The 22,945-nt window shown below is 50.9% G+C and overlaps 1 protein-coding gene across 1 annotated transcript; it reads left to right on the top strand.

Moving 5' to 3' along the window:
- Positions 1 to 5,355: 5,355 nt before the first annotated feature.
- SLC32A1 (solute carrier family 32 member 1) lies at positions 5,356 to 10,486 on the top strand. Its single transcript, XM_036826233.1, has 2 exons — positions 5,356 to 6,226; positions 8,570 to 10,486. Exons 1-2 carry the CDS (start codon positions 5,834 to 5,836, stop codon positions 9,755 to 9,757), a joined length of 1,581 nt encoding a protein of 526 aa, XP_036682128.1. The 5' UTR covers positions 5,356 to 5,833; the 3' UTR covers positions 9,758 to 10,486.
- The last annotated feature ends 12,459 nt before the right edge of the window (positions 10,487 to 22,945 follow it).

Raw genomic sequence — 22,945 nt, 5'->3', positions numbered from 1 at the left:
ACATCTCTCACTTTGCATAATCCTTCCAACCTTCCCCTTTTCCCTGCTTGTGCCCATCCAGCACCATCTCCCCCAGTCCCTGCCTGCAGCCTCTGAAGGTGACAGTATCCTAACCTAAGGATTGTGGGCATTTAAGGAGGCAATCCCCAGAGTACTTTCAACAATGCCTGGCACACAAAGAGCACTCAATAAAGGTTAGCTCTGCACCAACAGGTTTGAAGGTCCAGGAGGTCAGACCCACAGCACCTTTGCACTCCTGGAGTTCAGGGGCCTTGCAGCAGGGCTCATTGGAGTCAGAGCCTCCACCACAGCTATCTCTCCCAGTTATAACTGGTGACCCACAGACTCCTAAGGGTTGCTGAGAGGTCTTGCAAGGAGTCTTTGAATCTGGGTGTGTACCCCAAGCCCTCTCTGAACAAAAATCACATCTCACACATGTATGTATGACTGGCTTCCTACTATGTCGAAGGTAATGTGAGCATTAAAGATGAATCAGTTTAGAAGAGCTACAGAATTCAGAATTCAGAGCTAAATTCTGGCCATTGCCTATGTGTGTTTCCTCAACCAATTATAATAAAAATTCATGGGGGGAAATGGTTTTGTGATATGGATTTAATCCAACCCACAAATGTTTATTCGGTGTCTACTGTGTGCTAGGGACCCAGTGGGGAATGAGGTCGTCATTCTCCCTGCTTCCCAGTGTAATAGGAGGCTGTGTTCTCATAAAGGCAGGAACCCTTGGTCTAAGGGTTCAGTCCAGGGCTCTTGCTTCAGTTCCAGGCAGCTTCCTCTGGTTTCAAAGGCTGCCAAGGGCCAGGCCTGGGTCCCCAATGTCCCCTGCTCCCTGGTCTCTTCTCAGAGCCATGCACACAAAGGCGTGAGCCTAGAAGCCCAGAACTTGTGAAATCCAGCCTCCCTTGCCCTGAGGCAGGACTCCACATGATCTCTGAGAGGACATCCAGCCTTTGCCTGCATGCCTCCAGAGATGGCATGCTCTCTAGTTCAGCAAGGAAAAATGCTAATATTTACAAAGTCATTAATACATTTTAATATGTTTCACCCTGAGCTAGCAGAGGCAGCGTCTTCACCATCCATGGTGCCCCCTGATTTGTCTCACCAAAGGGAGAAGGATCAGGGTCTTTGTTCCGGGCATGGATTGCTGCCCCCTCCCCGCCCTTGTGCCCATGGACTCAGCATCAGGAAATTGGGTTCTGGTTTGAGGCAACATGGGCATGACTTTCTCAAGCCAATGCACTAGCTTGATGGGGGAAGGGTGATTTATAGAGCCAGCGCCTGTCCCCATAGCAGGAAAAGGCTCACGGACAGAATATGCTCGGGAAAAGGAAGAGGGGGGGGGGGTCTGTCTGTGATCATTCAGCCCCAAAACGATGCTCATGATGTTGGCTTTCCAGGCCATTAATTCAAGGGCTCCATGCCCCACCCCCATAGTGCTGCCTGCTCTGGGAGATAAGCCCAGTTCTATTTAACCCTATTTATTCCCCCAAAGTGTCCTCCATCTCTGCGAGCCAGGTGTTTAACCCTTTGGCTACTGAAGGCATCAAAAATAGAATAATCTCATTTGGAAGAGGGACACCCGCCCCCCCCCCACCCCGCCCCTGGTCCGGGTGGCAGGACCGATCCAGAATACGGGTTTAGCTTCATGGGACTTGGCAGGAGTCCTGGGAGTCCTTCACTGCTCCCTCTCAGGCAGCCCAGGCCCCCCAGGAGGGTGGGACTTTGTGTGGCCCTGGGAGGAGAACCCCCGTCCCCACTCCCAGGACAGGCAGCAGGGGCAGGTCCTGCTCCCTCACCCGCCATCCACATTATCTTAGTCAGAGCTCTGGGTTCTGACATCGGCCAAGTGTAAGGCTGTGGCAGCTCTGTCTCTTCTGTGCCCCCCCGGCTGCTGTCTCTGTCTGGCACGTCCCCCTCTGTCTCCCTGCTGCCTCTTCTAGCATGTTCATTTTTGTGTCTCCTCTGCCCCTTTCCTCTCTTTGTTCTCTCCTCTTTTCCCTTTCGTGATCACATAGGGGTATTCTTGCCTTTGTGGGTGCCTGATGATTGGTCTCATTGTGAATCTGTGTGTGTGTGTGTTCCTGTGTCTGGGTGTCTGTCAGTGTGTGTATGTGCTGGCCTGTCTCTGACCTGTGTGTGTTGCTCTGTTAAGCTGTGTGAATCTGCTAATGTACTTGAATCTGTGCGTTGGTCCTCATTTCTTTGTGCATCTGTCAACTGGCTTGTCATTATCTGTGTGTGAGTGGATGTGTGTATGCTCATGTTGTGTTTCAACTCAGGGGGCCAAGCAGCTGCAAATTCCCCTCCCGAGGGTGCCCCTAGAGGAGCAAGTAGGAGAATTCAGAAGTTGATGGCTTCACTAGAGCACAGCCCAGCTCGATCCCAGATAGATAGGTTGTCCTGGTCGTCTCCTGGGGCTGCCTGCCAGGCCCCCTGCCCTCTGCGCTCCTCCTGCCCTTCATTCTTTTCCCTCCAGGTCAGCCCAGGACTGGAAGGGGTGAGGACAGGGAGATGCGGCAAAGCCAGAGAGTGTGCATTCAACTCACTTCGACTCTCAGCCCCGATCACAGGCTTTTTCTCGTACACTCACTTTCCCCCAAACAATGAAAAATGGCCATTGGGTTATAGCGATAACAACAATAATAATAAAATAATTGCTACCATGTATTGGGACCCTTAGCCCATGCTAAGAATTTGATATACACAATCTCGTTGAATCCCCTCAAGAACTCCAGGAGTCTGTTGTTATTTTCACATTTTAGTGATGAGGAAATGGAAGCTAGGACATGTTAAGTGAGTCATCCAATGGCACACAGCTAGTACATGATGGAGCAGGACTTTGCAAGATGAGGTCATGGAGGCGAAGGCACACTGGAGGAGCATCAGGGTTCCTTCATTGTAGCCCAGCTCTACCCTGGACTCTGCGTGACCTTGCACAGGACACCTACCCGCTGGACCTGGGTTTGCTTCTCTGTGCAATGGGAATGCAAGTGAGGCTCTGTTGGGATGTTTTAGGGATGGTTGAAGCATTGCAGAGAGGGTGATTGGCCTGAGTGCTCTCTGGGGTCCCCACCCGCAGTCCCAAGAATTGGGGTGAGAAGCAGAAACAGGGACCGTGCTTGTGTCATCTTCAGCCAAAAGAGAGTCACACACAGAATAAGCTTCGAGAAATTTTGCTGAATGAATGAATAAATGAGTGAATGAATGACCTCATTTCTCAATACTACAAGAACTTCACAGCCCACCTTGGGTCCTACAACAGTGAACACCAGTAGGGAAAAGGAAAGAGAGGATAAGCACTCCGGACCCTCATAAAATCCACACACGAATTGGCAATGACCAACTGATACATATGTGTTATTGAATCACTTGTCAAAGAAGGCATCAATGACCATCTTCAGGTCTGGGTATGTATGGGGTAGAAGGGAGCCCTAGGGAACTCTTGTCTCTGCCCAGATTATCTCCTGTGCAACTAAAGAATTTCACCAAGAACAGAAGGGGAGGGATGAGGATTAGGAGATAGAGATCTTTGTCTATAGAAATCTGTAGGGAAAAGGCTCTCTCTCCCTAGCATCTGGGGTTTGGGGTGGGGAGGGTCTGTCTCTAGGGCAAATCTCCGGGATGGGAGATCAGTTATTTTGTTTTGTTTTGTTTTTTTCAAAGCCTCTTTGGAGGAGTGAATCTCTGTGTTTGGGGGAAGGATCTCTGTCCTGTCTTTGTTCTGAGTCCTATCGTGATTTGGAGGGTCTGTGTTTGGGAGAAGGCTCTACGGAGAGGTTTTCTTGTCATAGTGGTGGTGGGGAGTGCTTCACGCTAGGGCAGAGGGCTTCTGTTTTCGTTTCTGGCAGGCAGGCTCTTGGGGGAATTTAAGGGGGTACCTGGGAGCGATTACTACCATCTCTGCCCAATGTGGTGGAGGTTCCGTATCCGGAGAGGAGTTTCTCAGAGACTGTGAGGCGCTGGGGGTGTGGGCAGGGAGGGGTAGGAGGTAGAGGGGAAGCCTGTCTTCTCCTGGCAGCTCCAACTTGATGGTCAAAGCCCTCAGGCCGTCCTACTTGTGCGCTGACCTGAGCTAATCTAGAAATACAGTAGGGGAGGAGGAGACTGGGGTTCTCAGAGAGACTGGGTCTTGGGAAGGGGGTCACTGGGAGCCCCTTTCTTTTCCTTTCCTTCAGATTCTCCCCATTCCACCCCCAGTCACAGCCATTAGTCCTCCTGCACCTAGGCTGGGACGGCCAGGTCGCCGACGCTGCTGTTTACTGCCTAAGAGCCCGGGGCAGGAGTCCAGCTGGGAACACACTGAGCCGCGGACCCGCACGGAGACACAACTACAAAAGGACTCCTACAGGCAAAACCGCAAGCAACCCATTCAGGAATACATATACACATCCAATCCAGCACACAAGCTCTGCGCACACACAGGCACAAATGCGCGCAAAACTATGCATTTACAGAATAAACATGGTTACCAAATCTCACCCTCGGAGTCCGCTCAGCTCCAGCCCGTAGCAATACCTGGTACAGTGTCGGTCTTTGTCTCTGGGTCTTTCTCCTGCTCTCGGGCTACACGCAACCCACTCAACAGAAACAGTGTAGGTTTGCACAGCCCCCGGCAGCCGCCGGGCTAGCAGGGCCGGAGCGCACAGCGCGCCTCCCCACCCTGGGCCCGCCGCGAGCCCTTCCTTCCTCTGTGCCAGGCACCAGCTGCGCCCCTCCGCGGCGCGGGCACTCGCAGACCCGCCTCGAGGCTGTTGACAGGTACCTTCAGTCCTTCCTCCTTCCAGACCCCCAAACGAAAAGAAAGCGAACAGCCAGCCTTTCGCCCTCATTATGCACACGTTTGGAGAACGGTTGGTGGCGAACATCCCGCAGAATCACTTCCATCTCGGCGTCCCTGGACGGGAGGAGACAGCCCCAGTGACCGAGACCGGGGCTGAGCCTTCTTGAGAGCGTTCCTCCACTTCTGCCGGACACTTCTGCCTTCAAGGGGGGCTCGCGACCAGGTTGAAATGCTGGTGATGGGTGCCAGGGAGACAGAGCGATGCCCAGACGGCCTGGGCCGCCGGAGACAGGTAACTGTCCTGCTGCCTTTCTGGGCGTCTAGACCAGTCCTTGGCCAGAGGATCTGGGGCTGAAAGGCTCGCGAACTCTGGAGGGGGTAGCCAGGGACAGGGGACCAAGAGGATCTGCCCGCTCGGGCCCCCTCCCTTCCTGCGGCGGCGAGGTGGGAAGGGCCAGGATCGGAGTTTAGCACCTCCTCCAGAAATGCAGCACTCCGGCCCCCACCCCGCCCTCCACACCCCTCCTTCGCGCGCTCCCTCCAGCTCCCTTCCGTGGGCGCCCTTCTCCTGCCCCCATCTCGGTTCTCCGGAGTCCCTTGGTGCCCCCTTTCTCTTCTCCTTGCCCTCTCCTCACTCCTCCTACCTCCCGGAGTTTCTCCCTCCCCAGCCCCTCCGCCCCCGCCTGATTCCGAGGGGCGGGAGCGCTTTGGGCTGCGCGCGGTTGGGGGCGCCGCGCCAGCTTCGCGTAGCTGCTCTGACGCCGCCGCCGCCGCCCTCCGCAGCCCAGCCCGCGCCCCGCGGCAGCTCCGCAGTGCACTCGCCACCGCCGCTCCGCCAGCCCCGCTGCCCGCCCGCCGGGTCGGCCTTGAGCGAGCCTCAGACGCCAGCCGAGGGGGTCATGAGACAGAGCGCCCCGGGGCACCGCGGGGAAAGCGAGCGAAGATAGCGGTCTCACGCCCCCGTGGCCCTCACCGCCTTGCCGTGCGTCCCCCGCGTCCCCAGCCCCTTCCGTCCTTTTCTCGGGCCCCGCTGCCGCCATGGCCACCCTGCTCCGCAGCAAGCTGTCCAACGTGGCCACGTCCGTGTCCAACAAGTCCCAGGCCAAGGTGAGCGGCATGTTCGCCAGGATGGGTTTTCAGGCGGCCACCGACGAGGAGGCGGTGGGCTTCGCGCACTGCGACGACCTCGACTTTGAGCACCGTCAGGGCCTGCAGATGGACATCCTGAAAACCGAGGGCGAGCCCTGCGGGGACGAGGGCGCTGAACCGCCCGTCGAGGGAGACATCCATTACCAGCGAGGCGGCGGCGCGCCCCTGCCGCCCTCGGGCTCCAAGGACCAGGCCCTGGGAGCTGGTGGCGAGTTCGGGGGCCACGACAAGCCCAAGATCACGGCGTGGGAGGCGGGCTGGAACGTGACCAACGCTATCCAGGTGAGCGCGGGATTCCCAGCTCTGCCTCCCCCCACCCCCACCACAGATCTGCGCACCAGGCTCTACTCGAAGCAGAGTCCCCTGGAGATCTCAGCCTCAAGACCCCTTCCTGTACCAGGAATCTCGCCTGCCCCCATCCCTTCCAGCCCTGCGCGGGGATCTACGTCCCCATGTGGTGTCTCCCCCCACCCCATCCGGGCCCCTCCCGCATCCCGGGCCGCCGGACAGCTAGGCTGAGGTTCGGTCAGAGAAGCTTTCCGGAGACCCTGCCGAAGCGAGGGAAACAGGAGGAGGGGGAGTGGGGAGGGGTGAGGGAGAAAGAAAATCAGGATTGGAGGGAACAGTATGGCCTGGGGCTCCGGAATGGATTCACAGCTGCATTTTCGGCAGAAAAGGAGAGGGGGAAAGAGCTGAGCTGGGAGTCTTCTCCCCCGACACACAAGACACACACGCATAGACAGCGCTCATGTACATAGGCAGGCACACATGCCCACAGCCCCCCTCCCCCGAAGAAACGCCGGTCACAGTTGCACATGACATACATCTATATATAGACCACAGAATTATCCTCAAATGCACCTTCATACACTCCTACACCTCCCCCACACAGAAACACCTGTACATACCAAGGGCACACACATAAACCCGTCTGAACGTAACACACGCACACATGCACAGACTCATGCACACAGGATCCACCCGCTCTCTCAGGTGCAGCCCTGTCGGGGACAAACAGGTATACACAAACATGCACACACACACAGACATACGTATGACCACACAAGCACAATATGGTCCCTGGTACCTCAGCGCTACCTGCGCACAGACACACCTCTCGCTCGAAATCCCAGCTACACCGCAAAAAGCTCCTCCGCGTGTGACCCTGGCGAAGCCGCCTCCAGATGCTCTGAACAGCCTCTGGTCTCCAGGCCCGCCACCCCGTCACCCCTACTCTCAACCCTCAGTCCCCACCAGGCGGCGCCGGACTCCGCCGGGAGCGTGTTTGGAACCTGCACAATGACCCCGGGAGCTGGAGAAGGCGAGCAGGCCGCAGCTCGAGGGGCAGAGAGGGCCTCCGCCCCACGCGTCCCCGGGCCCTGCGGCTTGCCTCCCATCTCCCACCCTCGGCGTCCCCGGAGCGCACAGGTCGTTGGGGCGCAGAACGTGGGTTTCCCGGGAGCTGGAGGCCGAGATGGGGTTGTCCCGGGACCCGGGCTCCGCAGGGCTCCTCGGGGCCCTGCTCAGTAAGTGACCCGACCCGAGGCGCCTTCCGCTCCAGGGCCGGGCCGGACGGCCAAGCGCAACCAGGGACCGGGGAGAGCGCACCAGCTTCGGTTGCCGCCCCCACCTTCACCTGGGGCATCTTTAAAGGCCCCGTTCCGTAGGCCTTGATGGAGGCCAGGGTGCAAGGCTGGAGGCCTGCAAGCCTCGGGAACCCTGGATTTCGTTAGCTTTGCTTCCCTATGTGGATTCTAAACCCTTCTTCCACAGCTCTGCCCGGCCGATCCCGCAGTTTCTGGTTGTTGACTCCCGCTTAAGTTCGCCGTTAACAAAGCGCTTGCGCTTTCCCCGTAGGCCCCTAATCCTGCTCGCCTCTACCACTTATTCCCCTTCCTTAGGGATCGGTCTCTCCGCCCCAGTTTCGGCCTGGCCCTAAGACTACCCAACCCTGTCTCCCCGTCCCCACGCCTCTGGCCTCACCCCACCCAAAGCACTTCGCCAGCAAATCCCACGTTCCCTCTGTTCTTGCCTCCCTGCCGCTTGCCCCACGCTCAGCCCCCCTTCCTCCCTACGCTGTCTCCTTTCTCTCCCGCTGCCGCTTACAACAGTTTCCTTCTCCAGCTCGGCCCTTAGGCACCTGCATTTCCCTCATTGGCTTCCTTGCACCCCATTCCAGCCCCATCTTAGATTCTGTGTCCCCTTTTCCTAGTGGCTCAGGCCCAGCTCTCTACCTTTCTCCTCGTCCTTTTCCGGTCAACCCCCTCCAGCCCCTTCTCATCTTTTTCCGAACCACCCCCAGGTATCTCCTCGTACCCCTTCCCTCTTTGCGGCTTGACCCCTTACTCAGCCCCCTCCCTACCTCCCAGCCATTAAGCACACCTCTCCTTCTCAGTTTTGTCCTTCAACACCCCCCTCTCCACCTCTGACTCAATACCCAGGCTCCCCATTAGACCGCTCTACACCTCCACTCCAGCCTATCCTTACCCTCTCCTCCCAGTGGCTTAGGCCCAGTTCGCACTTAGCGCCCCCTTCCGGCTACACCCTTAAGTCACTCCCCCAGACCCCGTATTCCAATACCGCATCCACTGAGCTCCTGGGTCTGGTTGCCTTTTCGTTCCTCAGGGCATGTTCGTGCTGGGCCTGCCCTACGCCATCCTGCACGGCGGCTACCTGGGATTGTTCCTCATCATCTTCGCCGCCGTGGTGTGCTGCTACACTGGCAAGATCCTCATCGCATGCCTGTACGAGGAGAACGAGGACGGCGAGGTGGTACGCGTGCGGGACTCGTATGTGGCCATCGCCAACGCTTGCTGCGCTCCGCGCTTCCCCACGCTGGGCGGCCGCGTAGTGAACGTGGCGCAGATCATCGAGCTGGTGATGACTTGCATCCTGTATGTGGTGGTGAGCGGCAACCTCATGTACAACAGCTTCCCAGGGCTGCCCGTGTCGCAGAAGTCCTGGTCCATCATCGCCACGGCGGTGCTGCTGCCCTGCGCCTTCCTTAAGAACCTCAAGGCGGTGTCCAAGTTCAGCCTGCTGTGCACTCTGGCCCACTTCGTCATCAACATTCTGGTCATTGCCTACTGCTTATCGAGGGCGCGCGATTGGGCCTGGGAGAAGGTCAAGTTCTATATCGACGTCAAGAAGTTTCCCATCTCCATTGGCATCATCGTGTTCAGCTACACGTCGCAGATCTTCCTGCCTTCGCTGGAGGGCAATATGCAGCAGCCCAGCGAGTTCCACTGCATGATGAACTGGACGCACATCGCCGCCTGCGTGCTCAAAGGCCTCTTCGCGCTCGTCGCCTACCTCACCTGGGCCGATGAGACCAAGGAGGTCATCACGGATAACCTGCCCGGTTCCATCCGCGCCGTGGTCAACATCTTCCTGGTGGCCAAGGCACTGTTGTCCTACCCGTTGCCCTTCTTCGCTGCTGTCGAGGTGCTGGAGAAGTCGCTCTTCCAGGAAGGCAGCCGCGCCTTCTTTCCCGCCTGCTACGGCGGCGACGGGCGCCTCAAGTCGTGGGGCCTGACGCTGCGCTGCGCGCTGGTCGTCTTCACGCTGCTCATGGCCATCTACGTGCCGCACTTCGCGCTGCTTATGGGCCTCACCGGCAGCCTCACGGGCGCCGGCCTCTGCTTCCTGCTGCCCAGCCTCTTCCACCTGCGCCTGCTCTGGCGCAAGCTGCTGTGGCACCAGGTCTTCTTCGACGTCGCCATCTTCGTCATCGGCGGCATCTGCAGCGTGTCCGGCTTCGTGCACTCGCTGGAGGGCCTCATTGAGGCCTACCGAACCAACGCGGAGGACTAGGGCGCTAGGGCCAGCCCCGGCCGCCCTCCCGCGCTCTCCCCCCTCCCCATTCACCCCTCCCCCAACAAACCCGTGCGCCCTGCCGCCGCGCTTGGGAAGCCAAGCTTTAAACATCTCTGGTTCCCCGTCTCTGATTTTGGGGGTTGGGGGCGGGAGGGGATAGGGATCCACAATTCATCGCGTCTGCGTTTCTGTTGTCCTTTCTTTTCCACAACACCCTGGTTTCGGGGGAGGCGGGGGCGCATCTGTGGGCAGGGTTTTCTGTCCTTTCAGGAGGGGCCCCGACACTTTGGTCCCTGTCACCGAGGGGGGGGTGGGAAGGGAGGGAGAGGGGGCGCAACTCGCAGGCGTAGAAACTTGACCTTGCGGGCACATTTCACAGCCATCAGTGCTTGGAATCTGCAGCGTCTAGCCATTTCCAGCAAGAACGATTCCCATTCCGGAGACATTTCAACCCTTCAGCGGGAAAGGCTGGCCGGGAAATCCGTTTCGGGTGGGCGATTTCCTTCGCCGAAGCGGGGAGGCGAGAAGCCCCGGCGGGGCCGGCTTGCCTTCCGGTTTTCAGGAATCCAGACTCATCTCGTGCAATTTATCAGGTTGTGGAACTGTTCTACTGTGCGTGTGGTGTGCTCGTGGTGAATAAGATGAAATGTATATCAGAAAAAAAATCTATCTCTAATTTAGAGTGCGGTGCATAATTATATCCGCAAATAAAGAAGAAACAAAGGCGCTCGCGGCCCTGTCTCAGTTCTGCATTTTCGCACCCGCTGGAATGCTGGCGCTGGTTGGCGAGGGAACCGACTCTGGCCCGCCCCGTGAAGCAAGTGGGGATGGAGAAGCAGCTGTAGTTAAAGGGTCCCTGGAGAGCTCCGGGGAACGTGAGGGGTGGTCAGCACCAAGGGGAGGCTTTCTGAGTGCCTGGGGTGCAAAGGAGCATGTGGTGCGCCCACGGTTTCAGTGTGGCCTTGGCTCCCCAGCCGCCAGGACTAGGCTTTTTTTTTTTTTTTTTTCCCAAATCTTTCCCCAGGGGTTGGAGCCATCTGAGAATTTGGTGGACGCTCTCGAACTCCAATCCTAAAATAAAGAAGGAAAACAAAGTTTTGCTTATGTACAAAAGCCCTACAGAGTTGTTCAACAAATATTTATAGACAGCCCACCAGGGCTGGGACCGTGCTGGCTGCCAGGAGAAACAAACTCAGCCCTGCCCTCCTGGAGCTTACAGTCTAGTAGAGGAGAGACAGGCAATAGATCGGGACTCTGAAATCCACAGTATGACTGCCGGCTGTGAAGAGAGCTATAAAAGAAGTCAGCAGGGCCGTTGTGTATTTCCCAGGGTTTGCCAACCTAGCATTCCAGTCATCTCTCACCCTGGAGAACCCCCCTCAAGTCCAAGGTGGGGTTTACACAGCCACAGTGAAGAGATCTGGCTGTTTAGATTCACCAGGCAGAGCCGTTTTTGCCCCAGCCTCCCCTTTTCTTGAGCAGACTGTTTGAGAATGTGTTTGCTTAAATTACCCAGAGGACCCTGTCCTTTTTTATGCAGATCCTACTGCAAGGGCAGCCCTTGTGTTGCTTCCAGGGGCGCCATTCCCGGGTCCAGTGGAATGGATCACCGTCAGACTCTCCAGATGGAATCTGGGAGCTCAGGAAGGCTAGGCCGTTCTCAATGGGAGAGAAGCCACGGTGGGAGGTTCTTGATCTCTCCCACCAAGGCAGAGGCCTCGTTTGGAACGATTTCTCCAGGTGCAATGGCCGCACAGGAAAGAACGGGGAGAATGCCTGTGCACGGTGGCCATTTCTCCCTGCCCGCTGCCACGGCGTGGCTGAGTGTGTGCTTGTGTGAGAGAGAGCGCCTACACGAAGATGTGCGGGGCTGGGGGTGGGAGGCTGTATCTGTGTCTTGTGCGAGCTTTGATGAATGCGTGTGCTTGCCTGTGTGTGCAGACCATCCCTGAGCGCGTGCCTGCGACAGAGGTGACCTCGCACCGCTCTGCTTCTGCAGCCATCCAACAAGTGTGGAAGCGCAAGGGGGATAAAGTTCGGTCCCCTCGGCCGCCTGCGGCTCTGACGATTTGAACGGGCCATTTGAGATGTCCGCTGTCATCCACCTGATGCCCCTTTGTCACTATTGTCTCGAGTCAGGATCCAGAGCTGACCAGAGGATTCTCAGTTTCCCGCCCCTCTACGCCCTCTGATGCCTCCCAGGCCGGGAGAACTGACCGTTCATCGCTCTTGCCCCACCTGCGCTGCTCCTCGGCAGGTCCACCCAGCCTCGGGTACGATCTGAGTCGGAGCTCGGTCTGTAGCCTTCAGAAAAAGCCCTGACTTCTGCAGTGGAAGGGAAGGAGGGAGCGTCACGCTGCACCAGCTCCGTCCTTCCCGTCTTTAAAAGGACAAATGAGACACCAGGCAGGCCCCGGACAGCGGCTGTCATCTCCGCGGACTCGCCTGGAGCCGCTGCACTGCATCTTAGCTCCCGGCTTTGTGCTCAGCTCCCTGGAGCCCGGGTCCCCCACCCGTCACCCTGCGCGGGCCCAGAAAGGCAGAGGCGGGAGAGCCAAGCTCCTAGGCGCTCCAAGGGAAACCTTGCCCCCTCGTGGGCAATACACCCATCCCCAGACTCGCATTCAGGCCGACGGGAGAAATAGGCAGCAGGAGAAGATGCGACCCATCTCTGCATCTCCCACCCCTACCCCCCAACACCAAAGTGCATGGCTAGAAGTTGAAAAGAACTCCTGAGCTCTCCTCGGGTCCGCTGTGAGTTCGCAATCCGAATTCGAGGGAGGCAGATAGGGCCGGCAAGGTTCATTCAGTGAAGGAATTGAGGAGGGAGGGAATCCACCTTAGGACCCGCCCCTTCCCCTCCCCCCCCCCAACCAGGGTTCCCTCAGTTCCCATCGGTTCTTACGACGAATCCTGGCTCCACGCCCTTCGGACCCTGACACAGTTCTGTGCTTTGGGAACCACCAAGATCCCGGAGGAAGCCTCCACCCTGTCCCGAGCCAGCCCTGCCTCGCTCCCCAGCGGTGAGAGAAGGTTCTCCACTTTTAGATTTCTAAATGCTTCTTCCCTCCCTGCCACCCCGCACTCTCACCTCCCCGCCCAGTTGATAATGATTGCTTATCTCTAGTGCTTTACTTTCAGGTCCTCCATATTTCAAGTGACATTTCGATGGGTTTTTTCCCCCCAAAACATAGAAGGATGCTATATCATAGGACATGTTTTGTTAAATGAAAAACCCTACCCCAGGGACTAATATGTTCCCCCACTTAGGGGTCTTGGAGGGAAGGAGGGAGTCAACTGGACTCCACGGGCACCAGTCAGGAAGTGGAGAGGATCCAGGCCTTTCTATTGGTGGGGAGCAGGGATCTCAAACGCAGGGCCAGAGACAGGCTTAGGTCAAGGAGGGGCAGGCTGGCTGGACCGCTATGTCCTCACTGCAAGCTAAGGTGTGGTGGGGAAGCCAGGCCTGGACATCCAGGAGTTAAGGGGGTGGAGCTGGTTTGACCCCAGGGAGCCAGCCTCAGGGGTCCTTCCCACTGCTCTTTATTTTTTCTTCTCCAAAATTACAAAAAAAAAGAAAAAAAAAGTTCAAACATACAGAAAAGGTGAAAGAATTCCACAGCTTAACTTGAACAATTAACATTTTATGGTGCTGGATTATCTATCCTATATCTATCCATCAATCCATTCAATAATCCATTTTTTAATGTAACTTTGAAGAATTGAAGACCTCAGTATATTTCCCTCCCAAATACTTAGGCAGGCAGGGTCAGTAAGCGTGACATTGAGATAAGCACAGGTCCAGTAGTGGCACAATGCTCGGCCATATGGAGTCTGAGGCAAAAGGAAATATCAGCAATACAATCCTGTCTTTAAATTTTATTATCTGTTCATCGTGTTATTTTGAACACCTGGTTCACTTTTGAATTTTGATTTTTAAAAAGATTGCATAAAATATGATCTTGATTATTGAATTTTTTGGCATCCTTTTATATTTTGATCTCTAAACAAATGCTTCACTTTCTCACACTAGTGCCAGCACTGGGTGTGAGGTAGGGCTTGGGAAATGAGTTCTACTCCCTGGAAGTTTGGATTGAGACTTTTCAAGAGTCTGGCTACAGTTGATGCTACAGTGATGCTGTGGGTACCACCTCTGCTAGTTATGGGGTCCAGGAGGGGCCAGGAGAGGAGGGTCCTCTGGCCAGGGACACCCAGCGGGATGATCCAGCAGTGCTGAGGGCCCAACCATATGAGCTTCTAGCAGCTCCCAGCAACCTTCTGTGGATGGGGTGAAAACAGGGTAGAGAGATTGAGGATGCAGAGGGGATGGTACAGATTCTAGATTGGAGAAGGAAGTACAGTCCAAAGGGAGAGCACAATTAAAGGAATTGTTTCCAAGTACCTGGCACAAATTCTGGTAGGTGCACAGGATTTATTTATCAAATATTTGTTGAGCACCTACTATAGGCCACTGGACTAAGGACTGTTCTATCCCCTAGGGATGCAGCAATAAACAAGATAGACATGGCCTCTGTGGTAGGGGTCAATGCCCTATCCTATGTCCTTAGGTGCATCTGAGTTCACCAGAAGTTGTGGACACTTCTCAGGAACCTGACAGCGAACCATGACAAAGTGCCTCTCTCCATCTGTCTCTCTCTCCTCTGCCCGAGGGCTTTCTAGAATACCTTGGAAGAACAACTTGGAATTGCTGGGGAGTTAAAAGCTCCCAAACACCCAGTCAACTGGCAAAAAATGAATGGCTCCTGTCCTATATTGGGATTATTTGTGGTCTATTCCTCAAGGTATCTCAGATGGTTCCCAGCAGGATTGAACCTCATGTGTCCACAAGCTCATCAAAGCACCTTTTATTTGGCTTCCCCTCCCCTTCCCTGTCTCCCTTTCCCTACTACCTCACTTGTCCTTTCTGGGATCGCCTTCCAAATGATTAACTACAACTGAGTCCTTGCCTCAGTGTCTGCTTTCCAAGAAAGCTAAACTAAGACAGCTCCTGTATTCACAGTGCTTTTAATCTTGGACAGTGATTCCCAAATATACATCCTTAGGTGCCAGGCAAGGTGAACAGAATCAAATAGGGAGGTTTTCAGAGATTGCTGATCCCTGCCTTCACCCCTAGATTCAGATTTTTAAGTTCCTGATGTGCCACTGGTTTGGGATCACTAATATAGAGAAAGTTAGGTCAATGGATTGATGGATGAACAAGTAGATGGATGGGTCAGTGGGTATGTGCTTTGAAGGTCAATGGTTGGTAGATGAGCCATTGACTAATAGATGGATCAGTGGATGAAGGAAAAGATGGATAGACAGAAGAATGGGTCGGGGGATGAACAGATGAAAAGGTGGATCAGTGGATGGATCAATAGGTGAAAGGAAGAAAAGAGGGAAGGATAAATGGGTCTATGGCAACAAACTTTAAGCACAGTAAGCTCCACAAGAGCGGGCATAGTCTCTGCTGGGCTCCCTACTGTATCACCACTATCTAACACAGGATCTGATATGCAGAATGTACTTAATACATTTTGTTCAACAAACAAATAAATGAATAAGTAAATAAGTAATTTCTTTTCAAAAAGATCATCAACACATAAATAGTTTTGGAGTCACAGGAAAGTATGAGGTTGTATGGTCATGCCATTCAAGATGGCTGTTCTTTTGCTCTCTGTACATCCCCTGCTTGACCAGTCCTTGCTTCACCTGTACCCTAATCATAGGGCTTAATCAGTAACTACCTATGTGCTTGCTCCCTGCCCCAGCCGCTAGTTTCCCTGGTAACTGATGAGCCAACCTGATGTTAATTTCCCCTATAAATGGTAGCCTCCTTAAGGAAACAATCCCATTTACAATTGCATCAAAAATAATAAAATACCTAGGAATAAACCTACCTAAGGAGGCAAAAGACCTGTGCTCTGAAAACTATAAGATGCTGATGAAAGAAATCGAAGATGACACAAACAGATGGAAAGATATACCATGTCCTTGGACTGGGAGAACCAATGTTGTCAAAATGACTATACTACCCAAGGCAATGTACAGATTCAGTGCAATTCCTATCAAATTACCAGTGACATTTTTCACAGAACTAGAACAAAAATTTTTTAATTTGTATGGAAACACAAAAGACCCCAAATAGCTAAAGCAATCCAGAGAAAGAAAAACGGAGCTGGAGGAATCAGGCTCCCTGACTTCAGACTATACTACAAAGCTACAGTAATCAAAACAATATGGTACTGGCACAAAAACAGAAGTATAGATCAAGGGATAGGATAGAAAGCTCAGAAATAAACTCTTGCATCTGTGGTCAATTAATCTACACCAATGGAGGCAAGAATATACAATGGAGAAAAGACAGTCTCTTCAATACGTGGTGCTGGGAAAACTGAACAGCTATGTGTACAAGAATGAAATTAGAACATTCTCTAACACCATACACAAAAGTAAACTCAAAATGGATTAAAGACCTAAATGTAAGACCAGATTCTATAAAACTCTTAAAGGAAAACATAGGCAGAAAACTCTTCGAGATAAATTGCAGCAGTATTTTTTTAATCCACTTCCTAGAGTAATGAAAATAAAAACAAAAATACACAAATGGGACCTAATTAAACTTAAAAGCTTTTGCATAGCAAAGGAAACCATAAACAAACAAAAAGACAACCCACAGAATGGGAGAAAATATTTGCAAATGAAGCGATCAACAAGGGATTAATCTCCAAAATATACAAAAAACTCATGCAGCTCAATATATATAAAAAAAAAGAACAATCCCATCAAAAAATGGGCAGAAGATCTAAAAGGGCATTTCTCTGAAGAAGACATATGGATGGGCAAAACATGCATGAAAAAATGCTCAACATCACTAATTATTAGAGAAATGCAAATCAAAAATACAATGAGGTATCACCTCACACCAGTCAGAATGACCATCATCAAAAAGTCTACAAACAATAAATGCTGGAGAGGGTGTGGAGAAAAAAGAACCCTCCTACAGTGTTGGTGGGAATGTAAACTGATACAGTCACTATGGAGAACAGTATGGAGATTCCTTAAAAAAACTAAAAGTAGAGCTGCCATATGATTCTGCAATCCCTCTTCTGGGCATATATCCAGAGAAAAACATAATTCGAAAAGATACATGCACCCAAATGTTCACAGCAGCACTATTTACAACAGCCAACACATGGAAGCAACATAAATGTCCATCAACAGAGGAATGGATAAAGAAGTGGTACATATATACAATGGAATATTACTCAGCCATAAAAAAGAATGAAATAATGCCCTTTGCAGCAACATGGACCTAGAGATGATCATACTAAGTGAAGTAAGTCAGGCAAAGACAAATATCATATGATATCACTTACATGTGAAATCTAAAAAGATGATACAAATGAACTTATTTACAAAACAGAAACAGACTCACAGACTTCGAAAACAAACTTATGGTTACCAAAGAGGAAAGGTAGCAGGGAGGGATAAATTATGAGTTTGGGATTAAAATATACACCCTACTAATATATACTAATGTATATAAAATAGATAGTCAACAAAGACCTACTGTATAGCACAGGGAACTCTACTCAATATTCTGTAATAACCTATATGGGAAAAGAATCTGAAAAAGAATGGATATATGTATATGTCTAACTGAACCACTTTGCTGTACACCTGAAGCTAACAAAACAATGTAAATCAACTATACCCCAATATAAAATAAAAATTAAATTAAAAAAAATCGTAGCCTCCTTCTCTCCGCCCTCACACCCCACCCCCGAGTAGTGAAGATTGCTGCCATGTCCTACCTGCTGTCTGTCATACAAGGGGTGGGGTATCACTCCAGGACCTTTTGCTTCAGATGTGTAAGATCCCCTATCCAATAAAACACTGTTGTCTCTGTTGCTGTCTCTGCACTCTTTCTTTAGTCTCAAGGCTGGGGCATTTACAAGGCTTGCAGGCCTGCGGGATACAGCCCAACTGAGGTCAACCAGGAGGATGGATGAAAATAAGAAAAGCACTGGGTCAAGGATCTTGGGGAACAGCAATATTTCAAGTTCAGGCAAAGGAGGGTAAGGAAGAGGAGAATTCAAGTCTGATAAAGAATAGTCAGAGAGGTAGGGGAAGAATAAAGACAATGATGTTCTGGGGTTGAAGAAGGACAGGTTGTAAGAAGCAGGAAAGGACAAAAATTTGTTTCCTTTCTCTGGACAAATAGCATCTGATTTGGACCAGGAATGGGGATGTGGGTATCTTTTGTCTCTAAATCTCAGAGCTTGGAGTAGAAGAAACATACCTAGAAGCTTTTCAAAGAAGAGTGAGACCAGGACTGAGAAACAGTTCTAATGAAGGATCCACTCTAAAGGGGGATGTATAAAGAGGGATGTCTAAGAACACCAGTAAGTAAGGCAGACCAAGGGAAGCTGAAGAAAGAGGAAGCTCAACAACAGGTCAATGAAGATGAGGACTGAAAGAGGGTGGCCTTGGGTTGAGTCTCCCCAGCAACAGACCCTGACACAAGAATTTGAATGCAAGTAGTTCACGTGGGAACTGATACCAGGAAGTACTGAAGCACAGTGGAGAAGTGGGGGAAGAGAAGGAAAGGAAGAAAGCAAATTAAGGGAACTTTATGGGCAAGTAAGCCCCTGTGCGTAATTGGATAATAAATTCAATTCAATTCAATTAATTGGTATTTTTTCCCCAATTTCCATCAGTTACTGGTGGAGGGTGGCTCATGGGGGCAACTCGCAAGCATTTCTAGGCTGCTCTGTGCCAACCCCAGCATGTTCCTACAGTCATAGAAAGCCCTCATACAGCAAGGCACAGAGCTTACATAAAAGCCATTGGGCTGGTGTGCATGGGCGCTGGGAGTGCCCAGGGCTCCAACGGTATCTTTTGCAGGGCCCTTGTCTTAAGTCTTGGAGACTTAAATGAGAATAATGTTATTTGGCCCAAGCCTCAAGTTCAAGAGACTTCCAATGTTAGCTGAGGGTCAAGGGCACCCTCAACAAAAATGTTGATCTTGATTAAACTCTGTTTTCCCAAGACCAGATAAATCTAAGTGTGAGAGGACCTATGTAATGGAAAGGAGCCTCAAAATCTCAAAGCTGCCTGAGCCCTTGTGAAACTCTTGAAGGGGCTGCTGATCTCCCAGACCCTATTATCTATTTCTCTCTTCTGGGCTTTGTCATTTTACCAGGGATTTCAGCTGGAGCAAATGCCTTGTTCTGAGGGCTGAGTGGAAGACAGAGCACTGACTTACCTATCACATTTCCACCAATCAGGGCTCTCACTCATCTGTGGTGAAGGGAACCTGCCCATGGCAAGCATCTTATGGGACGCTCTGCTCGGTCCCCTAGCAAAGAAAGACCAAGGTAACATTTGAACTGGGCCTTGAAGAATGAGTGGGATTCTAGGGGCAGGTGATACAGGGTAGAGCATCTCAGGATGTGTCAACAGTGTGTGCAAAGGGACAGGCTACTAAAAGGCCACAGCAGGGAATTCCCCCGCAGCCCAGTGGTTGGTACGCCATGCTTTCACTGCCGAGGGCCTGGGTTCCATCCCTGGTCAGGGAGCTAGGATCCCGCAAGCTGTGCGGCGGCCAAAAAAAAAAGAAAAAAAAGAAAAAAGCCACAGCATCCCCTCTATCCAATGAGCCTATTGGTGGGTTGGCAGAATCTGGGGAGAAGCTGGAAACCCTGTGCTAAGTTCCTTGTCTCTAGCCCAAGTCTGCTGCTTGCCTCCTTAGCTACATAATATCTCTTCCTTTTCCCAGGCAGTGGGCTCAAGGAGCCCTGAGCCAGGCTGAGCACAAGGTCTTAGTCCACCGTGATGAATCACAGCTCAACGGCCACATTTTTTCCTTTTTTAAAAAAAATTTTATTGAAATATAGTTGATATACAATGTTGTGTTAGTTACAGGTGTACAGTAAAGTGATTCAGTTATACATATATATAAATATATGTATTTTTTACATTCTATTCCATTATAGGTTATTACAAGATATTGAGTATAATTCCCTGTGCTATACAGTAGGCCCTTGTTGGTTATCTATTTCATATATAGTAGTGTGTATATTTTAATCCCAAACTCCTAACTTATCCCTCTCCCCACCTTTCCTCTGGTAACCATAAGGTTGTTTTCTATGTCTGTGAGTCTATTTCTGTTTTGTAAATAAGTTCATTTGTATCCTTTTTTTAGATTCCAGATATAGGCGATATCATATTTGTCTTTCTCTGTCTGGCTTACTTCACGTAGTATGGTAATCTCTAGGTCCATCCATGTTGCTGCAAATGGCATCATTCATTCTTTTTTAATGGCTGAGTAATATATATATATATATATATATATATATATATATATATATATATATATATACAAAACACATCTTTACCCATTCATCTGTCGATGGACACTTAGGTAGCTTCCATGTCTTGACTATTGTAAATTGTGCTTCAATGAACATTGGGGTGCGTGTATCTTTTCAAATTATGTTTTTCTCCAGAAATATGCCCAAGAGTGGGATGGCAGGATCATATGGTAGCTCTATTTTTAAGGAACCTCCATACCGTTCTCCATCGTGGATGCACCAATTTACATTCCCACCAACACTGTAGGAAGATTCCTTTTTCTCCACACACTCTCCAGCATTTACTGTTTGTAGACTTTTTGATGATGGTCATTCTGACTGGTGTGAGGTGACACCTCATTGTAATTTTGATTTGCATTTCTCTAATAATTAGCGGTGTTGAGCATCTTTTCATGTGCCTCTTGGCCATCTGTCTTCTTTGGAGAAATGTCTTTTTAGACCTTCTGCCCATTTTTTGATTGGGTTGTTTGTTTTTTTGATATTGAGCTTCAACAGCCAAATTTGATGCCCGTTCCCATCACACCCTCCTGGCCAAGCATCAGGCAGACTGGGAAGCACATATCTCCTTGGAACAGTTTTCTAATGGCTCTATCATCTGAGTCCTGCTGTGCAGACTCCCTCAGGAATAAGAGCATATGCATTGTCTGATCACCTAAATGTGCAGTGTGTATATGTAGTGGTGTGTGTGTGTGTGAGTTCAGAGACTAACATGAGAGTGCCTTAAGCAAAACAGAAGTTGTATTTCCTTTTCACATAAAAATCAGAGCTGGTAAGAGGTCCAGACCCATGCTTATCAAATTTTAATATGCATGTGAATCATTTGGGGATCTTCTTAAAATTCAGGTTCCTGATTCACTGGATCTCTGGTGGAGCTGGAGGTTTTGCGTTTCTAACAAGCTCCCAGGTGATGGTGAGGCTGCTGGGCTGCAATCCACACTTGGAGGTGCAAGGCCCTGGAGCACTGATTCTCAAATTTTGCTTCCTTCTACCATCATCTGGGGAGATTAGAAAGCTCCCCATGCCCAGGTCTCACCACATAGGATGAAAGCAGAATCTCTAGGGGTGGGACCCAGGCATTAGCACTTTTGCAAGCTCCCCACACAGCAGTCATAGGTTGATAGCAATGATCAAAATGTGCTGGTCAGGAATTTATGGATTTCCTTCCCTGGCAGTGGAGTAACTTCTGGGTTAGAGCTCTCTCTGCCTCTCCTTTCCTGGGGGAACTCCATTGTCCACTGTTCTCAGTGCTCTTGGCTTTGCCCTCTGAGAATTTCTTTCATATCCATGAACCTCCTGGGGATCTCAGAGAGTATGCCCTCCTTGGGGTGGCACAGCTTTCACACTCAGCTTCCTCCTGGTGCAGGTTTGGGATCCTAGCGTTACCTTACAAGTCAAATATATACAGAATTTTGGAGCCCAGGCTTGTGGTTTCTTGACAATACAATTCCCTCGAAACTTAGTGTTGACCCTGTAGGTTCAATTGTGCCCCTCAAAAAGATATGTTGAAGTCCTAATGTCTTGTACCTGTGAATGTAATCTTATCTGGAAATAAGACTGTTGCAGAGGTACAGATGTAATTAGTTAGGATGAGGTCATACTGAAGTAGGGTGGGTCCTTAATCCAATATGACTGGTATCTTTATCAGAAGAGGAAAAGAGATACACACAGAGAGAGACACAGGGAGAACACCACATGACAATGCAGGCAGAGAGTGCAGGGTTGGGTCTACAAGCCAAAGACTGCCAGCAATACCAGAAGCTGAGAGCAAGGCAAGGAACAGATTCTCCCCTGGAGCTTTCAGAAAGAGCATGGGCTCGCTGATACCTTGATTTTGGACTTCTAGCATCCAGGACCGTGAGAGAATAAATTTCTGTTGTTTTCAGCCATTTCACTTTGTGGTACTCTGTTATGGCAGCCCTAGGAAACTAACACAGTAGGCTTCTGATCTATCTTCTAGCCATTTCCATGGGCAAATAAATACAAACATGGATTTCGTCTGGTGCTACATTGTGCAACGGAGTAGCCACTAGCCATATATGGCTATTTAAGCTTAAACGTAAATTAAAATTAAATAAAAATTCCATTCCTCAGTCGCACTGCTCACATTTCAAGTGCTCTGTGGTCACATGTGGTTAGTGGCTACTGCATTAGACATTGCAGATCGTAGAACGTTCCCATCAAAACAGAAAGAACTACTGAACACCATTGGTCGAGTGTATCAGTCAGTTTTTTCCTGCAATAATGTTGCATAGCAACCCCAGAATTTCAGTGAATTATAAAAACAAACATTTCTGGTATCCATGGAACAGCCCAGCTTTAGGTGACAGGGTGGCTGGACTTGGCTCCAGGCTACAGTTTGTGTTGGGTTTTCTCCATGTGTCTCTCATCCTCTTTAGACTCAGGGCATGTTCTTCTCATGACTAACAGCAGGAGAGTAAGAGGGCAGTCTAAGCCACACAAGCACATTTGAAGCCTCTGCTCAGATCACATCTGGCTAACAGTCCACTGGCTAAAAGTGAGTCCCATGGCCAAGCCCAATATCAATGTCTACGGTGAGAGAGGTCCAACAAAGTTACATGGCAGATGGTACGGATGTTCACTCCTCTATAATCCTATTATAGAGGAGTGAAGAACTGGGAACAATAATCCAATCTACATCGCCTATACATAGTGCTTTTTCCCCCCCTTAAAAGGTAATACTTTCACACGGTTAAAAAATATATGAAAAAGTATGCAGTGAAAAAGTCTCCCACACCTGACACACTCACCTTGTCCCTTTCCTTTACAGGCGAACTCTTTTCTTAGT

The sequence above is a fragment of the Balaenoptera musculus genome, chromosome 15 (genome assembly GCF_009873245.2).
Source record: "Balaenoptera musculus isolate JJ_BM4_2016_0621 chromosome 15, mBalMus1.pri.v3, whole genome shotgun sequence".
NCBI lineage: Eukaryota > Metazoa > Chordata > Mammalia > Artiodactyla > Balaenopteridae > Balaenoptera > Balaenoptera musculus.
The sequence above is the reverse complement of the archived record's forward strand: the minus strand, read 5'-3'. Positions and strand labels throughout refer to the sequence as shown.

Bases quoted from the DNA above. Each gene is read 5' to 3' on its own strand.
- SLC32A1 (XM_036826233.1), top strand. From the start codon at position 5,834: ATGGCCACCCTGCTCCGCAGCAAGCTGTCCAACGTGGCCACGTCCGTG. The intron at 6,227-8,569 runs GTGAGCGCGGGA...TTCGTTCCTCAG, and splicing joins ACGTGACCAACGCTATCCAG to GGCATGTTCGTGCTGGGCCT.